We start from the raw sequence: 18,236 nt of genomic DNA on the forward strand, positions 1-18,236 counted from the left end.
TTCGTGCTGATTGGATCATCACGAGTATGAGGGGGCGCAGACGGTGGCTGGACCAATCAAGTCGGCCAGTCGAGGGTCATGTGCCATGGTTCCAGCTGTACTGTACCGTACAGGGCCGTCGTAGTCTCCAGTCTAGCAACATCATACAGTAGGTATCACTCATGAACGTTTCGGTCTAGAGTCCACCGCATGAGTGGATGTACCTAGCAGGACATCCTCAGAGCTAGACCAGACGAACAGCGTGGCCTGCGTACCGGGCCAATCAGGGAACAACGACTGAACGATGGCTGCAGGGATCGTCCAGCAGATGGCTGTTGTATTGGCGAGGAGAGTCGCAAACCGTAGACGGGCGAACAGCAGGACGAGCTTGGAAGACGACCGACTCGACTCCACTCGATGTCGCTGGAGCTAAGAGTATACCTGAAACTTGGTGTCAATATCCACGAATCATCAACAGGCTGGGGGAAGACAAGAGTCAGAAGATAGGACGAGTAACTTCCTTCAGGCAGCAAGGCAGGAATCCACCTTGTCAGCAGGCACCTACACCAACACGTGACGAGCGATGACGCATGTGGGCCGACAGTCTGAGGTAGAACACACAGCAAGAAGCAGGGTCATCATGAGAGGAGATCTCTTAATTCATTATGGTCGGTCATGGTACACAAAATCCGAAGCAAAGACATAACCATCGGAAAAAGGATAATGGACAATTCCCCACGCTAGGACTCTATGATATCCGCCATGTTCCAGCACACAGAAAATATCAGGTCTATTGCGTTTAAACAAGGTTGTAGTATAGTACATGCCCTGTCCGTCGAACTGCCGTGCATCTGCTTTTACCACAGGAGGATCGGCGCGACAACGTTTCCCAGACAAGGTTGAAGAGACAAGTGACTTTTCAGGATGAACATGTTTAGCAGTTCTCCTTGAGGTAGCTGTAGGGGAGAAACAGTTAGCGCCTGCAATGCCAACCATGGCAGAGTGAGTCTTCGACAAAAGAACATACGTGATCAGGTCGTTCCTTTCCTTGGCCTTCTTCAGACCACCGAAGGCCATCTTGGTACCGGGGATGAACTTCTTGGGGTTCTCAAGGTAAGAGAACTGCAGAGGCGCATTAGCATGACTCACATCGAGCAAGTGTGGAAATAATGATACATACCAGAGTGTTCTCGTCCCAGGTAACACCGGCCTGCTTGTTGGCGTCGGTGTAGGCGTAGCCGTCGGCGGAACCGGTCTTACGGCCGAAGAGACCGTGGAGATTGGGGCCGACCTTGTGGGGACCGCCAGCCTCGACAGTGTGGCACTGAGCGCAACGGGTCTAGAGCGAGCATCTTAGTCGCTATCCTAGTAGATACTATGGCCGTTGTTCTGTACTCACCTGGAAGAGCTTGGCACCCTTCTTAACGTCACCTGGAGTCGCGATAATGTTAGCCATCTGCTTGGCCTTTTCCGCCGCTTCAAGTTCGGCTTCGCGCATGTCAATGGTAGTGAGGAGACAGAAGGTATCGAAGCTCGTCATTCTGCTTCCGGCGTGCTCGTGGAAATGGTAGACCCCGGTTTGAGAGACGTTTGAAGCGTAGCGACAGAGATGCAAGGAATGCGATACCAGCTGATCCTTGCTACCAGAGTAGACGTTGTTCTGGGAAGTAGGAACACGCTTCTCCTCCCCAAGATCCAGCCATCATTCACTGGACGTCTTCTGAAGCGAACACACGAGAGGACGCCGCAATCGCAGTGAATGATGGCGGGTCCTGAAGAGAGCGAAACGAGGAAACTGCGAGAAAAGGGAACAATGAGGTATGCTTACCAGGAGCGAAACCTTCGTCCTTGCCCATTTTGAATGTACAGGTAGATATGAATGAAGATTATGAGATTGAAAATGTGTTTGTACAAGGTGAATTGGAATACAGAGGAATCCAAAAAAGTCTGGAGAATCAATTGGGGGAGAAACGGAGCAAGCTGGCAGGGAGAAAAACTTGCGGGCGGAATTTGTAGATTGATGCGGCCGGCCTTGCCCCGGCAACTCCCGTGATCTGAACATCCGCCAATCAGATGCATGATGATTCAACGGAAAACGGGCGCTGTCGGGACACAGTCACACACTGGGAAATGCCCGGTGTGGATTTTTGTCTCTGCCTTACATCAATGGCATCACTTTACTAAAGCCCATCTACGGAAGTACGGATAGAGGATCTGGATACCTATTCTAGGCAATTGTGTTCCTTAATCTGGATGCAGACGAGTCGACAACTGTATCGAAATCCATATCCAACATTCATATTCCTTCCCATTGCCATTTGCCTTCTCAATGGCAATCGCCAACATCACGTAGACAATGATCTCATCGCAGGCTCAGACTTGGCTTCTCGAAGTATGCATAAGTCGCCTTAAGTCCCATTCCAGTCAGCATAGAGAGAAAAACTAAACACACATACGCATGCGATTATGGTACACATGACATGCGCTCAACATATTTCTTGGGTCTCAACGTAGATAAGGGCACTTCCATGAGTTGCGCGAGGTCAACATACCGGTTCTGCATCACTGCAGCAGCCGGAACCAGTCCCCTTAGGGTTGGAAATGGCAGCGTCGTCATTTGCTGCCAGATCAGTCGCCGACCTAATTTCTTTCAGCGAAATAATTCCGCTCCGCCGGCTTTGGTGGTCCGATACGTTGATGGCCTGAAATCTGAGGCGTCAAGGGATACACTGACCGGCCTTTGAGAACTAAAGGCCGCTTCTATTCAGACTTAACACATCCAGGGCAACATGGATCGATACATGCCGACTGTAGTAGACTTTTCTGTAAGTCTATGTCTACCTGACCTTAAACGTAAATCTATCCGTGTCGCAGCGTCAGATAGCAATGTCATGGCATGAGGCAGGAATTACGGCCATGTTCTATGTAATCACGTGATATTATATCAACATCGCCGACGGAAAAAAATAGTCGGAAATGTAGCGGACAAGAGGCACCAAAACACGGAGTATATGCGCCTCTCCACAACATACCCTCCTTTAAAACCCTCTACTTACGCCTGCCATATACAATGGCACCCATAACAATCCCCCAATTCCTCCTCCCTCGCGGGATACCTTCCTCCCGAACCTTGCACGCCCTAACCCGCCGCCGCAACCCGAGCACCCTCGCAACCACAGTCCCCTCCTCGCGCCGTTGCGCCTCATCAGACGACGGCAGCAAACCGCGCGTGCTCGCCAAACCAGACAAGTTCCGACCTCCCTCGCACCCCGCGCGCCGGGTGGTGCCGACCCGCAATGGCAGGGTAGTCAGCGGACCGATCAACTACCCCGGCCCACGACTCTCGGAGAAGGAGAAGGAGGAGCAGAAGACCAGGGAGTACCCGAATATGTTTCCGCCCGAGGGGACAATCATGTACAAGTTTCTGACGAGCCGGTGGATTCATATATGGATTGCTATGGTTGGTTTTTCCCCTTACCTTACGTTGGTTGGAGACAATGGCGACAATGGCTGATGCTGTGGCATGTTTAGGGCGTCCTTACCTCGCTGGCTACATTCACCTTCACCACGAACTTCAAGCACTCCTCGCCGTATGCGCACTTGCTGCCGCCGTGGTCTGCGCTCTTGACTCACCCGATCGACACGATCGGACAGGCGCTTACCGTCTTCCGCATGCATGTGCAGCATAACTCGATGGAGACGAGAGAGAAGCGGCTCAAGCGGGTCGAGGATGCGGAGAAGAGGCGGCAGTATCGGATTGCGCATGGGTTAGAAGAGCCGGATGAGAAGACTGAGCGACAGACTGCGGAGGTGGTCGATGATCAGTCGCCGGTCGCGGTCGATGCTCCTGCGGTTGGCGCGGAAGAATACGTTGACTGGGAAGGGAAGAAGAGGCCTGCCAAGAAGTGGCTTGGTATCTGGTAGACTGTTGCCGGGCGGATGGAGAATGAGTTTGGTGGGTTAGGAACCCGGATCAGCGCTGTATATTAGATTGCTATGATGCTTGCTTTTGACGTTGTGTCTACCCATGCATTGTTCTATGTGTACATGTCAGGATATATCTTCTGGTCATCATGTCTGTTTCGCATCCAGAGAACCGGCATAGACCTGGCATATCAGTCCTTATTTGAAGCGCCAGACCCCTTTCTCCCACACAGCAGGCCCATCTGTTTTCGCTTTACCTGCAGCGAATGAGCCCGGCCGCTTGTGTGAATCAGACAGCTGATACACATTGAGCCCGTAGAGGGCAGCTTCGTAGAGCTTGTCTTCAATTGACACTGCATGACCGACTCAACCGACGGAAACTCCCTCCAGTCCCTCTAATACATCCTCACCAACACCGCCCTTCTCCAGCACCGCTTTCACCATGCGCGCGATCGTACTTCTTTTAACCCCACCACGTCGAGGTCTCCAGACTCCAGGAACTTCCTCCTCGCCGGTCGAAGGGCTCAAAATAGCAGCATCCTCTGCAGCAGCGAAAGATCCTATCGTAGCGACATTCTCCGAGTTCGGCACGGCTGGCTGTGTCAGACGGGATGGAGGGTCAATCGTCCTAATAGAGAGTAATTTCAGACTACCAGTCTCCCCGTCGCGGCTGACCGAAAGGGCCAAGACGGTATCTGCAACGGCAATCTCCTCCCTGCTGGGATCGAAGATGATGTTATCGGCCACGGAGATGACCAGTAGCGTCACTGGAGGTCGAACAAATTGCCAAGGTGATGGTGTAGCAGCTTTCCCAGAACTCTGGCGAGGGTAGAGATATTCGGCCACGTTCCAATCATCGTCGAAGAACGGGTCCTCTTCGCCCTTGGATTTCAGTTTGGGCAGTCTCGTCGACAAAAGCGCCAGGTGCGTCGTCAGAGAGAGTAAAGGAAGAGGGTACGATAGAGGCTGCGAGAGCAGCAAAACCTATAGTGAAGAGACCAAAGGTCAGCACGACAACGCAACGGGTAAACGCACGGCCACGGCCACATGCACCGTCCAGCAAAGGTCCCTTACATCAATATACAACCTCCAATGCCAGCGGCGGTTAATGACCAGCCTCCCCTTCAGACCGCCAGCCATCCCCACATCCCCTCCCTGCACACTCGATACCGACTCGATCAGCGGCTCCCGCATCATCTCCGACAAGAAAACAGGCAAGGCATCGTCGTCCCGAAAACCAGGAATCTCAATGGAGATCTGCACCCACGATTCGTGCCCGCCCGCTGCACCCATGCCCTCCTTGCCGTCCGTGCCTTGATCGGCCGTGTAATCATCCCCCAATGACAACTGCGAGACCTTCAGGGCCTCTGCCGCCAGGGCTGTCTTCTCAACCTCCGCTTTCACTCCGACGATGGCTTGCGTGCCGTCTGCGAATCCGACCCGCGCGCTGCCATTGGTGCCTGGGAGGATATCGGTTTCTGCTGTTAACGGTCGGAACTGTGTGGGTGAGCGTCCATCTGGTCGAATGGGACTGTCGGGAAGCGCAAGGGAGGTATAGAGGTAGGAAAGTTCTGCTGGTGAGAGGTGTGGGGTCTGTGAGGCAGATGAGGCTTGTCGTTGGGCCGACATGCTGGGCTGTGGATTTTCAAAAAGGACAGACCAAGTACTGTTGATCCAAGCGACTTGATGAGGACTGGGTGTCTGGCTTTTCTTGAGTGACTGTAAAAAGAGTATCGAGCTCACGGTCTGCAGAAGGACGCAATCGGGATTCAGCTATCCTGGCCTTCAATGGCTTCCGTGGCGCCGCAAAGGTAATTGTCGGCTACGAGAAGGATATCAATAAAACAGATCCATAGGAGGACTAGGCGCAGAAAGTCTCATGCAACACAATAATAGAAAAATTGATGGGCCATGATATCTGAAGTACTGCTTCGGGAAATTCTGAAGAAGTATGGATAATTGTTGTTCCGCCCCGGAGTACTCCATGCCTCTCTCTATTTGTCTCAATATTTGCATGGAAATAGGCATCAAGTTCGTCTACCATATCGCTGAGGATATGCTCTACACAGCTACTCCTTCTGAAAGATCAATATGAGCACAGAAATTTCATTATCTGTTGCATTAGGTGTGAGTATGTATATATAAAGTAGGGCTTGCAGCCGAATAAATGGGTACTATATTACAGGATCTTGGCCTTCGACTATCGTCGTCGTACTCGACGAATGGCGGAACAACATTGTACAATGGAGAAAATGGAAGGTTCGCTCGACAACACGAGTCGTAACACCTCCCCCAGGCGCAACAGAAAGGAATGACAGGCGGCGATTTATATGCCATGGAATATACACGGGATAAAGAGAGTGTTGGACAAAGGAAAGATCTGAATGCTAGGAGACAAAGATTGATGAGAGGATATGTGTATATATAGGAAGTGATGGTAGATCTCGCGACTCGCGCGTTCGGTATCAGGGTATATCAGAGCAAAGGGAGCAGATGCCACGAAATTTAAATAGCAAAGGAAAGATCAGAAGACAAACAAAATATGCCGAAAACGAGTTGCGAGGCCCGCCGTCTATAAAAGGCCTTTGGGGGTATGAGAACGGAAAGAACCAGTGAAAAACAACCAAGCCCAGGGCAGACCGATGCCAACCAAGTGATAAAAGCACGCAATATGCCGAACAGAAGGGAAAACAAGAAGAAGATAGAAGAACTCCGATAAAATGTGAACAGGGTAGACACCAAACCCAGTACGCCGTGCTCGGTGAGATAGCCGGTAATGCGCATTATGACCTCGTTTTCTCTTCTTTTAATTTTCCGGAAATGCAAGTTTCAAAAAGCGAGAGGAAAGAAGGGAGTATAAAAAATGACCTCTGCAAGGAAATCATTTGAATGTCGACTCTGTCAGAAAATTGGAAGATGTCGTGTTCATCCAGTCCCGTTCCTCGTAAGGCGGGGTCGGCCATTGACGATTGGAACTGGCATGGGCCATCTTCTCGTCTCGTCTGCATGGAGTCGAGTCTTGCTGACCAAACGAGATACCGTCACACTTTGCCGACGGTGATGGAGTGGGATAAGGGCTGGGCAAGGGACGGGAGCCGTCGTTTCCCAGAGCTTGGCGACTGTGGTTGGAGGATGCATCCGACAATGTTTCGCTTTGTGCCAACCGTTTAGCCGCCTTGCTTGCCGAATGCAACACCTCATCCAAGAGCTCGTCCTCTTCCTCAGGGGTCTCATAGCGGTGAACCGGGTGAGAAGACATCTGAAGCGCACGTCTCGTCCGGCTCGAGATCGGTGCGGGAGCACCACTGGTTGAGACTGGGCTCTCTGTCATTGACCGAATGGATCCCTGGGGCATGGACTGCCGCTTGCTGACGTCCCCAGTCGATGTGATTTGGACAGGGACATTTCCGAGAGCGGTCGAGTCGAGCGAGTACTTGACACTCTGCAAAGCCCTATCCAACTCGTTCAGGTCGGAATTCTGCTTCGCATCTCCCGCATTCACAGAGTCCAGAGCGAGCGAGGAACGGTTTGACCACGGCATACAGCCAGCGTTGGCTTCGATATCATCAGTCGCCAAATTGGCCTGGTTGCGACCGGAGAGCCGGCGAGCCCTCTTGCGGAGGTGAGAGAAGAAGCTCTCCTTCTGGTTGAGTGTTGCGTTCATAGTCGCAGCTCCGTTGAGGGCTCGCTCTGCCTCTTGCCTGTGAATGTCGGCATAGTGGTTACCGTGGGAGTTCAGAGAAAGCTGTCGGCCAATCTTCTTGCTTGCTCTTCCAGCACCGGACTGGGCATTATCCCCACCATGAGCAAGAGTCGAGTTCGCCTGAGCTGTAACTGCATTAGACAAGGGAGAGACTGGTCGGATTGAAGGGAGGATAGGCATAGGAGCCCCATTGGCCCACGTGGCGCGCTTAGTAGCAGCAGGCCTGGTCTTGGTGGCTTGCAGATCGGGGTAGTGTTGTACGACACAACAGATGGTCGGACAGCCTGGTCGGTTTCTAAAGCTGGGGCTGGGCTTTCCGATCTTCCAATCAGCGATCTTCTGAACCACGATGGCTTTGATGAGACGCTTGGGGAGTCGCTGGATTGAGGAGTTGGTGATCTGAAGCTCCTGTCCGACTGTTTGCGGCCAAGCAGCCGTGAAGTAGAAGATTTCGGCCGCAGGGGATCCACAGCATCTGCGAAGTACTCGTGGTTCAATGCCTGCGTGGAAGTCGGTCTGTTCTTAGGGTCCCACATGAGGCACCAGGTCACGAAATGGCTCAAAGATGCTGGCCAGTGAGGAGGCTGCAGGATGCTTTCCATCGAATGAGGCGCCATCTGTTCGATCCACGTTAGCAATTCTCCCGAATTCCACTAACATGACTGCTTTCCGTACCTTTGGAAATGTAAACCCTAGCTTCTGAGCCAAACGAGAGCCTTCCCTCCACTCACCACCGCCCAGCTTGGTGCCCGACTTGCTGTACCAGTTGCCAGGGCTGCCCATGATCTCACAAATGCGCCAGACCTGGTCAACCTCGTTACCACCAGGGAACAGCGGCTTCAGGGTAGCGATTTCAACTGCCATGGCACCGACAGCCCACATATCTACAGGCGCAGAGTATTCTCCCGCACGCAGGAGAACCTCAGGTGCGCGGTACCACCTGGTTGAGACATATGTCGTGTATGGCGACTTCGAATGAGTTTCGCGTGCAAGGCCGAAATCGGCGATCTTCACTGTGTAAGTCGGAGGGGTGGAAGGGGGAGTGACAAGATTTGAATAGCGGCTGAAGGCTGAGTCGTTCGGAGCAGATGTCGATACCAGGATATTCTCGGGTTTGATGTCACGGTGGAAGAAGTGGTGAGCATGGATGTGGTCCAGACCTGACAGGATTTGGTAGAGAATGCTCTTCACGTGTTTGCCCTCCAAGTATTTATGGTCTCGGGACTTCATTAGTTGGTAGAGGTTGCCATCCATGTATTCCATGCAGATATGGAGTTTCCGGGAGAGTGGATCAAGGAAGATGTCGAGGGCTGGGACAAGGTGGGGATGAGCGGGTAGAGTCCGTAAGAAGATGACCTCACGCAGCTCTAGGCAAGGGGCCAAAGAGTCGAAGGTCTTCTTCATCGTCTTGATTGCAACCTAGCAGAATATCAGTACGGGTCCATGCCCCGAGGGGCTGATCTCATTCGCAATAGGGTTCCTTACCATAGTCCCTCTCCTGGCAACATTGGAGCCGGCTGTCCGTACACGAGCAACTGCGACACTGCCAAAGCTGCCATCACCGACCTCCTTTATGACTTCGAATCTGTCTTCGAGAGTAGCCATTGAAGTGGCAGCAGGAACCCGTGCTGGGTAGTCGTAGCTGACAGTCATGCTGACTCTGTTGATATCGTCTGCCAGCAGATGAATCAAATGACGGACTGATGACTGTGCCAGGCTTTGTTCAATGGCGAGAGTCCAAGGTTTTTATGGGTCATTCACGGTATCCCACTATGACAGTGTTCCGAGGAATGATATAGACCTTAGTTCGGGGACGAGATGGGTTCAAATCAAGCAGGTGTTCATCATCTGCGATGTAAGCTTGAGGGAGTGGAGGAGTAGATGGTTCAATCCCATTGATTATGAGGAAGGGAAAACAAGGAAAGTCGAGATAAGGGAGCGCGGGGTTGGTTAGATGTATTGAATGCAGGACAAACGATCGATTGGGAGAAGGAGGGGAGGAAAGGGGTGGTCATGTATCTTTGTACTATGTAGTAGCTCAAGCGAAGGTGGAGGAGAGGGAGATCTGGAAGAAAGATGGAAGACCCGGAGGATTGGACCGTGATCACTGTAGTGACAACACCGGACCCGTTTGGGTGGGAACTGCTAAACGAGAGGAAGAAAGAATATTGGATACCGACTTTTTGAGGGAGTGTAACTTTGTGAGATTATTATTGTGACTTGTGGGAGAGCATAGAGAGTGACTGTGTGAGAGAGGAAGAGGAAAGCAGCCCCTGACACGGTGACAGCTCTGCTAGTCTACCTTAGCTCCCAAAGCCTCCAAAATACTAAATACGTACTTCGTACGAACTAAGGAGAGTTCGGGATGGGGCCGTGGGGACTGAAGAAGCGGTCGACAACGGACCAAGTTTGGGGGATCAATGGCGCAGATCACAGAAACTCTGGTGATGAAAACACAGTATTCAGTGTAATGGTAACAATGGTGTTGGATGTTGATGTTGATGTCGATGATAAGAGCTGCAGGCAGAATTATATCGAAGCAGGATGGAGGGGAATGATGATGCTGACGACATGGACAAATAACTGGAGCGCTTTTGTCCTTCTTTCTCTCCTTTGGAGCAATGGAAAGTAAGACACGAAGCGGATGGGGTTATAGGTCAGGATCTAGATGTACTACTACTGCTGTGTAGTATGTGATTTAGAAGAGGGCTGGGGGTTACAGGGAATAATAATGATAATAGGAAGCGCGTGTAAAAGGTGAAAGGAGATAGATGATTATTAGCGACTTAAGAGACGCGCAGAGCACCCAATCCATGACCATAATAATAATCATAAAACTATCTACGGGTAAAGCAGCAGCATTCATGTTGTTGATGGAATGAATAATTATTTGGTATTATTATTGGGAGTGGGATGAGTTCCCGTACCTTGGTTACCATCCGTACAACTTACCTGGGTACTGTTCCCCCAGTGTCCTTGACACTCAAACCAAAATAATAAAAAATGACAAACCTTGATCTGTCTAGAATATTATTATTTGTTATGGTCAAAAAATCATCGAATTATTACCGACAATATTGGCCTGGGATAGGCGGCCGTGTTGAGCGAGAAAAGAATGGTTAAAAATGGAGATCCACTCATAAAAAAAGGAGTTTCATCATACGCAGCCGGAATAATCAACAGCCAACATCAAATACACGCAGATACTTTGCTACGTAGACGGGACCCCAGTTAGGAATCACTCATATTAGCCTCGGGATGAATGGACAACTGACAGGCCATGTAAACAACGAAAATTTCTCAGTAAATAAAACAGCTTGTCCAGTAGAGTCCCAAAGACCTGAAAGTACCTGACGGAGGACTCAGGTCCTCTCATATGAAACAAAGAAAATGGCTACTTATTGCTGCTTGAAAGTACTGATCAATCATCATTTGTTTGCATTGCCACAGCGTGAAAGCAAGAAGTAATCTTATTTAATAGACAGTGAGTCTTGTCTGTTCCAGCAATAAAGCAACGGATGTTTACACTTTGCAACTAATAATGTTACAGCGAAATTACACCAGGAGTGGGGTGACTTTTTCAATGCCCATATTTTCATCGAATGATATCTGTTGATTTAGACCAAAATGGATCCATTATTCTGCTTTTTACGCAGCACCTCAGTGCTTCAGTGTTTCTCGAACATGAGGTCAGCTCTTGTTCAAGGTTACCTGAGGAGGGGTATCAAATATCAACAAGAAGATCCCCCTACAAATTGTTCGACTTCATGTCTTCCTGGATGGAAAAATCATTTACCGTTTCTTTATCCATATTATATCTACTAGATACTAAAATCAGGCCGGCCAGTAGAAGATTGGCCAGCTCGGAATTTAGGTAGAAAATTCGTTCGCACCGGGTTTGGGTGTCAATGCAGCAAGGAAACGAACTGGCGAGCCATCCGGAGCCAAGGAGCCCTGGGAGTTTAGACTGGGATTAACTTATTTATTGTCATCAACAGTCACCAAGTCACCAACACGACGTCGCCCTGGAGGGCTTCAGAGTCCAGCCCTGATAAAGTTCCACTTGGTCTCCGCCTCTAGCGATCGTTAGACGGGCCCTAGTCAGAATGGCCAGGGGTTGGGCCTCACGTTTTCCGTTCAAGGTTCGCCCTATATTATCGCCAATTGGCTATGATTGAGTTCTGACTGCTGACTCGCTGCATTGCTCGCCTTGTGTTCATCATCATCATCCCACTCAGTATCTCATCCTGCTGATGCAAAAGCGCAAAAAACCTCAGAGCTCACAAATCAATACCTGGATAATGTGACATGTATGTATGGGATGCTGCTATGGTATGTGCAACTGACCTCATTCGGGGTTCCTGTCCGCCACCCTCTAAGGACTGAAGTGGATTATTGTGCGGGAGGTTAATGCGCTATCTTCCTTGCTTCGATTTTTGTCTGGGTTTCTGTCATAGTATGTAGTAGTCATCAAGCTTGGACTCGTCCGGCAAAACATAAACAATAATAGTAGTTGCTTGCATACAATCATGTCTGACCGTTAACTAAGACTACAGTAGCTCATTTGGGACAAAGTGGGTATTCATACACTGTAAGATAGCTTGAAGTACATTTTCCTAACAGAGAGGTAAAATCATCAGATCAGCCATAGTTCATGCAGGTGTACAGAGGCCTGACTGCTGGGGGATCTTGTGCATAGCCATCTATCTATTTCTTATTTTCGTCACTTGATTTCCCCGCGGCTACAGTTATGGAGTATCTACGTCCTGACTTCTGCCTATCATCTCTTACCGACAGTGGCTGGACATGTAGCTTAGGCGACTGCCAGCCGGTTGACCGCCACCATTCACAACGATCAACAGGTGGCAAGTGATCTCGAAAACCAGAAACCAGACTATCAGATTATTAATGATCTCATGACTCTGTGTTGGACTGGCGACTGCCGACACTCGATACACGGAGTACGGAGGAGGTTTGGTTGGACCTTTCTCCAGTCTACACAAAGCAGAGCCAGCTTGATCAGATGACAAAGCCTAGGTCGTTGTGGATGCCGAGGACACATCCCATACACAACAGCAAGCATTGACCACCCATAATATGAGCAGCGCCATGAGCTCGCTTTTATTCTTTTACTTCAGGTATATTCTGATATGAGCGTGGTATGAGACAATCAGAGTCCTCCGATACATAATGCTTCTTACTGTCAGACCGATAACTACCGATTCATTGGGAGGTAAGGAGGAGGGGGAGGGCCGCATCATTAATCATAAGTACTTACTGCGTTCTCGGTGATACAAGAAATGATAGCAAGGGAGGATCTTCGCTTCAAATATTGGATAAATGCTCTTCAAACCCATTAATAAAGCAATACTACCGCCCTGCTTCGACCTCGGCGCATATCTATATCATATCTGATAAAAATGCATTGATCCACATGATCCGCCGTTCCTTTCATGTGGCAGCGGCTGTCGTCCTTGACCAGAGCATTGTATCCATACTAAGGCAGAGGGGTAAGTAAATAAAATCAATTATCATCAGTCAAGAGGTAAGGCTGAAGACCTGCATAAGACACCTCTCACAAATGGGCAATTAGGAGGCCTGCATTCATGATCCATGCTTTGAGACGGTCGAGTAACTTGATGCTGTCCATCGCTGTTGCATTGCATATTTCCGTGTACGATCAACCCTATCCTGTATTGTAGATCCATGCAGTTCATCGTCGAAAGTACGATCTAGATAGTCTTGAATCATAGTGACTACCGATTGTGATTGTTAGCATCAGATAGGTAACAAGCGAAAGGAACTGTCGCCTGGTTCTACAATTATTTATTTTCACATCGACCATTTGCGGACAGAGGCAGGCACAGAGTACTCTATGATTACGGCGTAACCACCGTGGAAATCAACATGCAAGCGCTGTTGGGAACGGTAGTTACTTGTTGCAGAGATGGGTAATACATAGTACTGCTCGAGTTCCTTGGACTGTTGACACTGTGTCACCTAAATGGGCTATTGACCCACTGCCACAAAGTTCATCTAAACAGAGTTGCCATGTGCAAATTTAACCTAACAAGGGGCAGGGGGACACCCGTCCGACCCGTCCATGGACCATGGAATGGTGCGGACTGCTGAGTATGTACTCCGTACAAACGATATGCTTAATCATTCTGCATTTCGAGATCAGCTTTGATTTCTTTGCTTCCAAATACAGTTTGAGACCTGTCATAGCAGGGAGCAGATCAGACTGATCAGCTGAAGACAGACTCCGTTCAGGTACTTTCTACTCCGAACTCCTGTGAGGATGAGCTTCAAATCAGGGTTCAGATGGAGTTCTGTGTAATCCGCATGGAGTACTCTGCGAAGTAGATGCAACTGCCTTGGCAAAGTGCTTATGCTAGGAGCCTAGGGAGAACAACAGGTCACATTGTTATCCAGCCTATTATGTCCATTTTCTTCCGTCTTGAGCTCTCCCTGGCATCAGATACGATTGCTTGGTGACTTGTCACTCAATTCAGGCCTTGCACTGTTAGGGATAGTCAATGCCGTACACTACGAGTCTACGACAAGCGAAAAAACAATGACGGGACATCGGAGAGACGAATCGACTGAAAAAACACTCCGAAAAGGTCGACTATCCGGAGTATCTACTGCGTGTTGACTAGCGGGTGTTTAGTGTTTACTCCCTAGCCCGTTTACTCCCATACCGTTACAAACAGGAAAACGCGGCAGACTTTGGCTTGGGCACCCGGACATAGAAGGAAAGGTGCGTGACCAGCAAAAGACGGGCTAGACCTCGGTGGGTGGCAATAGACCAGCTATTGAAAGACCAGCTCTTAGTGGCTCCTCGCTCAAAAATAAAAACTGCCTGACCTATCTAGTATTATTGGCCAGGATTGATGGTTCCGTCCAGCCGGGAAGAGGCGAGTGGATTTTGTCAGCGGATTTTCGTTTTCGTGGGTCTCCTGATTGCGCCGGGTCGCTCGGGGAATGCGGATCCCCACTTCGCTGTAGGCCCGTCCCAGCTATCCGAGAGACTGTCCACTGTTCTAGTCTCTTAGTGGTCGGTAATTCTACTAGTGAAGTGAACGGTGAAAGGTTCGCTGGGGAAAGAGGGGCCAAAGAGGATCCTGTAGTGGGGCCACCTCATCCGCGACCCGTCCCTGACTTGAAAAAAGAAAAAGGAAATTCAAAATACAGAGTCACACTTACACAGCATTGTCAAACAGTTGGAGACACTGTGATGCGCAACAACTGATTTCCGGTACACTCCTTATTTGCCAAGAACATCATCATCATCTACCTCTAACTATTATGGAGAATCTTCAGACCACTATCACCCCTTTAGTGACACTTGGTATGATCTAAGCGTTGAACCGTTGCGCATCTATGACCTTCCAGAAGAATTTAGATTAAGGAGACAGAAATTATTACGTATGAGGGATTTTGATGATAGGACGGGTGATTATCCAGGATTCCAGGGGAAGTTACGGATCCTTTTCCATCTCCTTTGCCTGGAAGACAGGAGAGACCTCGCAGAAGCTCGCTGCATTTGCGGGAGTCCCCGTCTTAGCAGTCCAATTATTATTAAACCGTTGGAGGAGACTAACCGATACTGTCACATCTCTGCCATCTACCAACTACGGATGGTCATCAGAGCAGCCCCTGCCAGACACGGGTCGTCAAATAGACATGCTTCTGGAATGACGCTAGACATATCCTTACCAAGATTGTCCTGAAATCTCGAACCTTGAATCCGAATCTCCTGAGCAATCCTTCGTTGCTCCTGTGACCAGCGGGATACGACTTGCTCATTTCAAGCAAGAGGCCAAACCGGCGACGTTTGGATGCTGTCATCCCAAACGGACGGATCCCAACTGCGCAGCATTTCGGATCTCCCTGGTCCCTAGGTAGACCCTACATGACCCATCGTACAACAAATCTTTGCATGCATCTCCCAGATATTATTGGAGTGACTAGTACCTCAGGTGTTTCCAGCCATGCACAAGTAGTAGGTAATGCGTTGTACACCTAATGGATTGTGTAAAACGTTGATTGGAGGAAATAAACATGATACCTAGCCATTTATGATTGGCCTTCAAACAGAATTCAGTATGAATCGTTTACTGCCTTCAACCTGTTCCATGCCTTGGCTCAGTCATGTCTCGCCTCTAGTACACACACTTTGAAGTTTCTGATCTCCTCTGTAGCCTGCAAATAATGGTTACTGAGCAGATCGGAAATCAGTCGACCAGAAGCCAACCGAGAATTCTGCGATGTAGTTTGAAGGATGTCACAGCTAGAGGCCAGGAAGTTCAGCTACTATCCTGTGAGCTGTTTATATTCAGATAGGCACTTCATATTCCCTTCTGCCTTCACTTGGTCTTTTGTAGCTAATATTCATTCTTAGAATTAAGTTCCTAACACCAGAGGCTCTGATGAGGTTTCCCTAAGCATTTTGATTACAAGTTGACTTTACTGTCAAAATCAATTGGCTTGCTCCGACTGAATGACTTTTGCCTCACCTCAAAGTCATATTAGTCGATGTTCCATTCTTTGTTTGATTGCGCCTGGGTTGACTGCTCTTCCATCAGTTGCGCTTGCCTCACTTTTGCATTCAAGGGAATAGAATCATACTGTTGGTGCATCTATGCCATGAAGGATACTGGCAGATAGTCAAAACAGATTGATTGTCCCAAATACAAAGTTATTGATCTCATCATGAAAAGGAACCACTCATCAGGTGCTTCTCTATTCTGCACAGTAAGGTGGCTGCTCATTGAGAGAAAGAATCCATGGAACCTTCTCTTTTCGTACCCTCTTCTCGGACACTAAGATGCATCATGTTTTACTTCTGTTTGCTGTGAATTTATCTTTCTACCCCTCTAGCCGCCCTTTAGCATCATCTCCCAGTCAACAGCTTGGAATGACCGTCGCCTCTATTCACTACATTGGAGTTCCATTCACCAGAGACCACTTCATTGCCCAAGACTGAAGTGCACGGAACTGTCCAGAAGTGTTGGTGAGCAGTATTTATACCACCAACTGTCTTTTCTCGATGTCTCTTCATTTGAACTGCTTGCCTCGGTCTCTACTCTCTTCGAACCACTGACACTTTACGATTCCCATCCCCCACCTTCCTCTTCGAACTACTTCAAGACAAGATGCCTCCAACCTTTCGAAATGCGTATGCTGGAGGCTACAGCGATGAGATCAAGAAAGGGTAGGTTCCATTCAGCATCCTCGCTTCCCTATACCACTGAGAAGCTGAGGAGACAATTTTGCCCAATAACACCGAGGAACTGATCCAAGGATAACTGCAGGCTCCAGAGCGTCAACATACCAGAGAAGTCAGTCATTTATCCGTCGCTTGTTCATCCTTATCCACGCATTCATTTTAACATAGATTAGGATCAAATGTGGAACCTGCAACAAGATCCGGTCCTCGAGTAACTACTCCAATAGGCAACTCGAAGCCCTTCGTCATGCCATCCTGAGCCACGGTGTGAATGTCGCTTTGACGAAGAACAACGCAAAATGCCGCATCTGCTCGGGAAATCAGACTGTTGAACTCAAGTGCTGTATCTGTGATAAGATCAAGAGTCTTGATGAATTCGCCAAAGCTCAAAGACAGGACAGGGACGCAGCGGTAGGATTACTACCTCATGTCTCTCTTATAAGCTAAGGATCTAGCTGACACCTGGTTCTTCCCAGAGATGCATGAATTGCGTGCAGAGCCACACCGATGCCGAACCAGTTCTCGAGGAGCCTAAACTCTTGACTGAGAGTGAGCTTTCCACTGCCCCCGATACGTACACAACTGTCAGTCACGCAGATCCGTCTTCAAAAAGCTCCACAAATGCATACATCCTAGTACTAACACAATTTTAGGGACAAGTCGACTCTCGTTCCTTGACTGCATCAACACAGAGACTCACATTGAAGGCGGCTCCCACTGCCCAACATGTTGACAGTAGTGGTGAGCAGGGCATCGGCGGCGTGTCGCTCATTGAAGATCACAATGGGAAGGAGAACTGGGCGCGCGGAGGACGACCCTTTACAGCTTTCGATTCTAACGGAGTGGCCCACCGCCGCTCTGGCTCCCTCTCTGTCTCCCCACGGTCCGTTCACGGCGGTTGGGCGACCTGGGGAGTCGACGTCAACTCTACTGTCACCAAGCCTATTAAGAAGGCCGGCAACTCCAAGTTTGCCAAGGTTCCGGTAAGCCCCTCATAAAACGAGCGCATATTTTGCCAATGGCAAAGCAATTTGCTGAATTCGAGAAGAGCAAACGTTTCGAGAAACACGAGGCGCCTACAATGCGAGTCCCGGAGCCCATTGGCGCCACCGTCCCCTCTGACGATGAGGTGGGTGACGACGCAGGATTAGAAGATTACCTCTGATCGATTCTTAAAATGTGGCCAGAGTCAGTCAGTCAATTAAGCTAAGTTAGAAAAAGAAAATAAATGTTGACTTTCGCTTTCGTTATTCTTGATCAATGTCCCAATGGCCACAGCAGGCTGAACCATGGTACTAGACGGCTTGCTCCGTTTCCCCGCAAGACCCAGAATTGGCTTGCGATATCCACGGTTTGGAACTGTGGAATTGTATCGACTGCTCTGCACCATCTGCC

General features: G+C 49.4%; 5 protein-coding genes across 5 annotated transcripts; 2 read left to right on the top strand and 3 right to left on the bottom strand.

The window, feature by feature from the left end:
- Window positions 1-336: 336 nt before the first annotated feature.
- Window positions 337-1,318, bottom strand: P174DRAFT_468516 (c-type cytochrome; the record flags this gene model as incomplete). The annotated part of the gene is made up of 2 exons (XM_024830563.1): window positions 337-1,101; window positions 1,160-1,318. Coding segments are annotated over 2 exons (618 nt in total), but the record flags the coding sequence as incomplete, so codon positions are not given.
- Window positions 1,319-2,966: 1,648 nt separating this feature from the next.
- On the top strand, window positions 2,967-4,167 carry P174DRAFT_437553 (uncharacterized protein). Its single transcript, XM_024826330.1, has 2 exons — window positions 2,967-3,439; window positions 3,511-4,167. The coding sequence occupies exons 1-2, from the start codon at window positions 3,050-3,052 to the stop codon at window positions 3,901-3,903; spliced, it is 783 nt and encodes a 260-aa protein (XP_024687712.1). The 5' UTR covers window positions 2,967-3,049; the 3' UTR covers window positions 3,904-4,167.
- Window positions 4,168-4,221: 54 nt separating this feature from the next.
- Window positions 4,222-5,807, bottom strand: P174DRAFT_38830 (exosome non-catalytic core subunit RRP42). Its single transcript, XM_024823400.1, has 2 exons — window positions 4,978-5,807; window positions 4,222-4,887 (listed from the first exon to the last, which is right to left on the bottom strand). Exons 1-2 carry the CDS (start codon window positions 5,530-5,532, stop codon window positions 4,270-4,272), a joined length of 1,173 nt encoding a protein of 390 aa, XP_024687713.1. The 5' UTR covers window positions 5,533-5,807; the 3' UTR covers window positions 4,222-4,269.
- Window positions 5,808-6,784: 977 nt separating this feature from the next.
- P174DRAFT_456661 (serine/threonine-protein kinase) lies at window positions 6,785-9,259 on the bottom strand (the record flags this gene model as incomplete). Its single annotated transcript, XM_024829457.1, has 4 exons — window positions 6,785-7,829; window positions 7,868-8,223; window positions 8,282-9,025; window positions 9,092-9,259. 4 exons carry the CDS (start codon window positions 9,257-9,259, stop codon window positions 6,785-6,787), a joined length of 2,313 nt encoding a protein of 770 aa, XP_024687714.1.
- A 7,508-nt stretch (window positions 9,260-16,767) lies between these two features.
- On the top strand, window positions 16,768-18,006 carry P174DRAFT_427345 (uncharacterized protein; the record flags this gene model as incomplete). The annotated part of the gene is made up of 5 exons (XM_024825425.1): window positions 16,768-16,826; window positions 17,015-17,252; window positions 17,318-17,425; window positions 17,495-17,824; window positions 17,869-18,006. 5 exons carry the CDS (start codon window positions 16,768-16,770, stop codon window positions 18,004-18,006), a joined length of 873 nt encoding a protein of 290 aa, XP_024687715.1.
- Window positions 18,007-18,236: the final 230 nt, after the last annotated feature.

Source organism: Aspergillus novofumigatus, assembly GCF_002847465.1.
Source record: "Aspergillus novofumigatus IBT 16806 chromosome Unknown P174scaffold_1, whole genome shotgun sequence".
Lineage (NCBI taxonomy): Eukaryota > Fungi > Ascomycota > Eurotiomycetes > Eurotiales > Aspergillaceae > Aspergillus > Aspergillus novofumigatus.